This window comes from Venturia canescens, chromosome 9 (genome assembly GCF_019457755.1).
Source record: "Venturia canescens isolate UGA chromosome 9, ASM1945775v1, whole genome shotgun sequence".
In the NCBI taxonomy this organism is placed as follows: domain Eukaryota; kingdom Metazoa; phylum Arthropoda; class Insecta; order Hymenoptera; family Ichneumonidae; genus Venturia; species Venturia canescens.
This window is the reverse complement of record NC_057429.1, coordinates 8,045,196-8,052,558: the sequence shown is the minus strand read 5'-3', so window position 1 is coordinate 8,052,558 and position 7,363 is coordinate 8,045,196. Positions and strand designations below refer to the sequence as shown.

General features: G+C 50.4%; 2 protein-coding genes across 2 annotated transcripts; both read left to right on the top strand.

Moving 5' to 3' along the window:
* The first annotated feature begins 220 nt into the window (after positions 1-220).
* On the top strand, positions 221-1,744 carry LOC122416559 (uncharacterized). Its single transcript, XM_043429627.1, has 2 exons — positions 221-769; positions 866-1,744. The coding sequence occupies exons 1-2, from the start codon at positions 221-223 to the stop codon at positions 1,742-1,744; spliced, it is 1,428 nt and encodes a 475-aa protein (XP_043285562.1).
* LOC122416558 (uncharacterized) lies at positions 1,741-4,416 on the top strand. The gene is made up of 3 exons (XM_043429626.1): positions 1,741-1,872; positions 2,117-3,738; positions 3,843-4,416. Exons 1-3 carry the CDS (start codon positions 1,741-1,743, stop codon positions 4,414-4,416), a joined length of 2,328 nt encoding a protein of 775 aa, XP_043285561.1.
* Positions 4,417-7,363: the final 2,947 nt, after the last annotated feature.

The following is a 7,363-nucleotide window of genomic DNA, read 5'->3' as shown; positions in this document are numbered from 1 at the left end:
GGGTGTTCGGGCTCAACGGAGAGCGTCACATTACCGGGACTTGAATTTTCGGTCGCGGCGCTCCGTGGCGCGAGTTTACGGTGCTCATAGTGACTTTTCTCGGTTCCTTCGGGCCGCACGGTGCATCTTTCGGGACATTTTCGCGGGCATTGTGCGGGTTATTCATACGTGTGTCCGGGTTTCTCCGTATTTCAGCCGGGTTCAACGGGAGTGACGCGGGATGTCCGACAGTGAAATTCACATTGGGAAAGTAGAGGAGGGAGACGATTCGGGAGCGTCACCCGGTGTACCATCGTCGGTATCGCTGGCTCCCCCCCTTCCAGCGGACACCACTCGCCGGGAACGGTCTCCGGGCGCGGAGTCGCAGGGCAAACGGGGCTCGTCACGCGACAACTCACCGGGAAATTCGGGCAAACGGCCGTCGGGCTCAGTCGCTCTTCGGGCAGCGACTCAAGCGGCGCGGATATGGCTGTTGGGGGCCATATTCGAACGGGTTTATGCCGTGGACGTCGGGAATACTTCCGTGGCCCAGCTCGACGGGTTTCTCTCAAATGCCAAGGACCTTTGGGGTAAATTCAGCCTCATGCACGACTCCATACTGGAGAACAGCACGGACGACTTCCTCCAGGATGAATACTTCACGGAGGACTCGTACTCTCGGGCCTTCACGCTCTTTGGCGACATCACCGGGCAGGTGGCAGTGCTGAAGGACGGGATTCAGCATCGCGATCGGGAACGGGCGGGATCACCCTCACTCGATACGAGCGTGGCAACGGGAGACAGGTCATACCTGCCAAAAATCGAGCTACCATCATTTTCCGGGGAGTATACTCAGTGGATATCGTTTCGGGATCTGTTCACTTAGCTCGTCATCAATAATCGGGCTCTCTCAGATGTCGAGCGGATGCACTACTTACGGGCGTCAACCACGGGTGAAGCCGCGAAGCTGACCGCCAGCATGGCGATCGAAGCGGACTCCTTCTCAACGGCCTGGGAGACTCTTACAGAGCGCTACCAGAACGATCGGGTTTTGGTCACTTCTCATCTCGACACGCTCTTCAAAACAGCGGTGATCACTCCTCGCTCGGCTCGGGATCTCCACGCGCTCGTACACAGCATCACCGAGTCGTACAACTCACTTCGGGTGTTGGGCGCTCCTATAGAGCATTGGGACTGGGTGCTTGTGTACCTCATTGCCAGACGTCTCGACCCTGAGACTCGGGAGGCGTGGGAGCTCAGGACCGGGCAATCTAAAGTTCCCCCGTCATTCACGACACTGCGGGAATTTCTGGGTCACCGAGCTCGTGCATTGGAGGGAGCGGGCGTCGGGACTATCTCTACCCCAAAATCGGGCCCGGGCAAGGAGAGCACGCAGAGGAATACTTCCTCTCGCGTATATGCAGCCACGTCGGGTGGCGGGACAACCTCACAAGCTTGTGCCTTCTGCCAGGAGAAGCACTACGTTGCCGTGTGCCCCAAGTTCAGGCAGTTGTCTCCAGAGGCGCGTCGGGGCGAAGTACAGAGACTCAAACTGTGCTTCAACTGCTTGGGCCGGCACAACGTCAACGCGTGCAACATCGCTACGCGATGCAAGGAGTGTGGGCGCAAGCACCACACGATGATTCATACCGGGTGGTCCAAATACGGGGATGCAGCCAGGGGTACGGGAGCCCCCTCAACATCGGGCGGCCAGCAGGCCAACTCTGGGGACGCAGGCGCGTCAACATCGGGTACTTCTCAATGAGATACGGCGGCATTGACTTGCGCGATTACGGGAAGTGCACGACCAGCGGTGCTCTTGGCGACGAGCCAGGCGCTTCTCATCACCAACTTCGGAGCTGCTCATCGGGTACGAATGCTGCTGGACTCGGGGTCCGAGTTGTCCCTCATCTCTGACAAACTCGTTCAGCGGCTCAAACTTCGTCGGGAATCTTCCTCTATCTCAATCATCGGGATCGGCGGGATTTCATCGGGTCACACTCGCGGGATGGTCTCATGCACACTTCGCTCAATTCACACCACGGATTCTCTCTTAATAAAAGCATTTATTATCCCCAAGTTAATGCCAACTCTGCCTTCATTCTCTATTTCGCACCCCCACTGGCCTCATTTACAGGGTATTCCTCTAGCGGATCCAGATTTCTCAGTTCCGGATGCGGTGGATCTCATACTGGGCGCAGATGCATACGGGAAACTGGTACGTTCTCAAATTCGACGCGGGTCTCCTGAGGAACCCATCGCACAAAATACGATATTCGGGTGGGCAATATTCGGGCCCTGCAACGAAGCTCACAATTCGTCGGGTTGGGTGCAGCATGCCGCTGTCGATCACGGGTTTCAGGCTCTCCAGGACCTCCTCGCGCAATTCTGGGTGCAAGAGGAGGTGCCAGTGCAGTTCGGATCGGATCTCACAACGGAAGAGCAAGAATGTGAGGCTCACTTCGTTGCTACACATTCTCGGGACAATTCGGGTCGATATATCGTTCGGTTGCCTCTTCGGTCGTCCACAATCCAGCTCGGTCAGTCATTTCATACGGCGCACGCTTGCCTTAATCGGCTCGTACGAAAGCTCGACCGGGACTCTCACTACAAGGGACTTTACGACACATTTCTCGGGGAGTACGAGTCCCTCGGGCACATGTCGCGGGTGCGGGACGACGAAGTCGGTCGAGATCGGGTCTATTATCTCCCTCATCACGGGGTCTTGACGACAAAACTTCGGGTAGTGTTCAACGGGTCATGTAACACGGATTCCGGGACCTCATTAAACGATCTCATGCACACGGGCGCCAAATTACAAAAGGACATTTCGGATGTTCTCCTTTGGGCACGGCGCCACCGATTCATTTTCGCGACTGACATAGTCAAAATGTTTCGGCAAATTCGGGTTCACCGGGACGATTGGGATTTACAACGAATTCTTTGGGTGGATGAAAACGGGAACACGGCTCATTATCACCTGACTACAGTCATCTACGGGACACGGTCAGCTCCGTTTCTCGCGGTACGGGTGCTACTCCAACTGGTAGCAGACGAAGGGGAGAAATATCCGGCCGCAGTCGCTCCTCTTACAATGGGGCGATATGTGGACGATATTTACGGGGGGGCTGACCAAGTTTCGGAACTTCTCACCCAGGCGCGACATCTCATCGGGATTTGCACGGCGGGCGGCTTCCCGCTGGCAAAATGGCAGAGCAACAGTCCGGCTTTACTCACAAATCTGGGGTTCGGGTCGAGTCCAGAGGATTCACGCTCATTCGACGAGTGCGAAACAAAAGTTCTCGGGCTCGCATGGTTTCCGGGGCCGGACGTCTTCAAATTCACCTCACTTCCGTACACGGGCGAGCAAAGCATTACCAAACGGGTCATACTCTCGGAAATTGCTCAGATCTACGATCCCCTCGGGTTCCTCTCACCGGTGGTCATTCGGGCAAAAATCCTTCTACAACGATTGTGGCTGGAAAAACTCGCTTGGGACGACCCCGTATCCACGGAGGTCGGGAAATCATGGGTCACATTTCGTCACGATCTGGCGCACGTCGGGAACATCGCGGTTCCGCGGTGGCTCAACATGACCTCGGATTCCGCCGTTGAGATTCACGGGTTCTCTGACGCCTCACAGTTGGCAATGGGTGCGGTCGTGTACGTTCGGGTTACGGGTCCAGGAAAGAGCACCAGAACCGCGCTGGTCTGCTCGAAAACGAAAGTCGCGCCGATCAAACGGCTCACCATTCCGCGGTTAGAGCTCGCCGCCGCGTTATTGGTCGCCAAACTCGCGAAATACGTTCGGGATACGTTGCAACTCCGGGATTCGCGGGTATATCTGTGGACGGACTCCACAGTCACGCTTACATGGATCACCTCTCATCCTTCACGATGGAAGGATTTCGTTCGGAATCGGGTATCCTCAATTCAAGAGCTCATTCCTCAGGGTCAATGGAGATTCATTCCCGGGCGGGACAATCCGGCGGATTGTGCTTCACGGGGACTAACCGTCTCTCAGCTCGAGCAATTTCAATTATGGTGGAACGGGCCACACTGGTTAGTCAAATCATCCTCACATTGGCCAACTCATTTCCCCGGGACGGCAGATTCAGCGGCGCTCGAAGAGCGGCCAGGTCTTACGCTCACTGTCTCAACGCAACCCTCACCGGTCTTCGACCTCATTCATCGGTATTCCTCCCTCACCGGGCTGTTGAGAATTACTTCATTACTTTTCAAGGCGCTTACAAACCTGAAAGGTGCGGGTCAGGATTCATCGGGCTCACTCCTCACACCGGGCGACCTGGAACACTCACAACAATACTGGGTCAAGGCAATTCAAGGGGCCTACTTCGCGACGGAGCTCAAGATTCTCTCGGCGGGTCAAACGCTTCCGAAGTCGCATCCATTCACACGACTTACGGCGTTTATTGATTTTCACGGGACCATCCGGGTGGGGGGACGGTTGAAGCTCTCAGCCTTACAACCTGAGAGCAAACATTCAGCCATCCTCCCGCGGGACTCACCACTCACGCGTCTACTCATCTCGGACGCTCACACGCGCACGCCATACGGGGGAACGCAGGCAACTCTGGCGTTTCTGCGCCAGCGGTACTGGATAATCGGAGGTCGGGCCCCGGTTCGTTCCTTCATAATGCGATGCGTGCATTGCGCGCGCTTTTGGGCGCATCGGGCACAGCAACTCATGGGCCAGCTGCCTTCAACACGGGTCACTCCAGCACGGGCTTTCTTATTCACCGGCGTCGATTACGCCGGGCCAGTCTCTCTCAGGAGCTGGCGGGGGCGCGGGCACAAGAATTACAAAGGCTGGCTGTGCATATTCGTCTGCTTCACCACTTCGGCGATGCATCTCGAGGTCGTAACTGACGCCACCACTGACACATTCATCGCTGCATTCCGCCGTTTCACCGGGAGACGGGGTCATGTGCATACACTGTACAGTGACTGCGGAAAGAATTTTCAAGGCGTGGATGCAGAGTTGCGGAGACTTTTCAACGGCGGGACTCGGGAATCGCAACAGCTGGCGCAGTTACTGACCAACGACGGGACAAAGTGGGTTTTCAACCCCCCGGGCGCACCTCATATGGGCGGGAAATGGGAAGCAGCGGTGAAATCGGTCAAGTTTCACCTTCGGCGGCAATCCATAAATGTGTTAGTAACTTTTGCATAATCTTGAGCCTGTGCAAAGTTTTTTCTCAGCATTCACGCTACTGATCGTGTTGGTTTCGTGCTCATTCGAAAGGGATTTTGAAAAATAGTCTCCAAACCAATTTTTGATTTATAAAAAATCTTCTGAGCTCTGCAATTTTAGAAAATTACATGCCAGTTTTAACCCCACCACAGCGAATCGTTTTATTCAGAGAAAGTATACTCGGCGAGCCTCGGGCCAGCAGACGACAGGGCTGTCAATGTACTTGTCCCGAGACTCTACCGAGTCTCTTGATCCTGGCCTCCAACCCGCTTTCCACTGTGCTCTTTGGTTCCTAATTGACAAAGCATATTCGAGTACAAGAAACGAATCGGCAAGTCCAAGGACAGACCTGTAACGAAATATTTCCAGCACAATTTTGACGAAAAATAGGTCTTTTTTCGTGGAAACCAACGTTATATGCAGTAAATCGTAAATAATTCATAGAAATTTAAATTAAAATTATATAGTCATCAAAACATAAGTAAGGAACTTTCGAAAAAAACGACGTGATATCAAACCATAAATTTCCCCTAGGGAAAAAAGGTTGGGACAAGTACACTGAATTCTATTAATGCCTAGATCGCCTGGTTGTAGCAAATGTTCAGAGCGGTCGATGTTCGATTGTACGACTTTCAGACTAGTCTGACAATAGTATATTACGCTACTAGGGAGGGAAGTAGGCCATTTCAAAACGCGTGCAGATAAATTTACAAGGACACTCGCCTTCGGCTCGGGTGGCATTTTGCACGCGGTTTGAGATGGCCTTTTTCCCTCCCGTGTTGCGTATACGATTTTTCACCACGCCTGTAACGGAAAGTTCGTAACATTAAAGAAAATGATTAAAAGAATTAACTCGATTGCGAGGTTAAAAGTCACTTTCGGCTTTTTTCATTTGTTTTCAAATCATAGAGCTTTGGCAGCTACATATATTGTAACGAAACGCTCTTGCCGACCTGGCCTGAACGCCGCCACGCGTCGGTTCGAGCTACCTTAATTTTAAAAGGAGCAGGTATGAAAGAAACGTGAGAACGCGGAATTTCGATTTTGACAATTTTAACAATTCGGATTTATTCAACTTTCATCGATTTTACAGGATCATTGATTTTTTTATTTATTATTTTGATTGCGTTCGACAAATGGGGAGAATTTCGATTGTGCTCGCCGTTTTCGAATTGATCAAATTTTTAATTTACACGTTTTTTCGCTCGCTTTTCAAAATAGTAGTTTCAATAATTCAAAAATGTTTCGATTTTATACATTAAAAGAAATTATTATAGGTTTGACGCGATATAACCTCAAATTCGTACCGCGGCCTTTTTAATTATTTAAAATTTACAAAATTTACAGAAATCTTGGTTTTGCTTGACTCGGACTCGATTAGTTTCAACTTTGAATTTAAAAAGAGAATTTACAAATTTACAAATCAATTTACAAGAAAAATCATCCCTGATTCTAGCAAGCAAAAAGAAATAAAAATTGGTTAAGTTAAGGAAGCTCGGTCGCGTAGGGCCGGGTTCTGTGGGTGCATGAACGGGGCACCCCGTTTTTTTTTTTAATGCGCATATTTGCATTAGCAGAATGCATTATAAAACGATTATTAATCATTTAAAACAAAAATAATCAGTCACACATCAATAAAAAAAGATCAGAAAAAAGGTACAGTTTGACGTTACGATCCTGCTCACAAAAAAGTGGCAACGTCGAAATATAGAGAAAATAATTCAACAGCTAAAAATGACTTGATTTAAAACAGAAATACTCAACGATCTATTACGATTTTTTTTCGGTCTCATTACCTGTGATATATAACATTATCTATTATTGTTGGAAAATAAGTATATAAATTGTGTTAATCGTTAAAACTTGTCGTTTTTATACAATTAATTCGTTTTTTTAACCTCTATGTACGCGTATACACACGCCCGGACGTGCGTGTATTTTTTTACAAATTTCAGGTTAGACAGTCGATACTTCAAATATCGCGCATGCGCTTCAGCGCTGTGCTGAACATTTGATTTCTGCGACGTTGCGGAATCGTCTCACCGTCACGAAACGTCCCAGAACATAGTTTGTAGACATTTTAACAGTCAATATCTTTTTAGTTAGGTCGATAACTCCAAACTTTTTTGATATATTCTGAATCCTTACGATTTGGAGAACAATACTCTA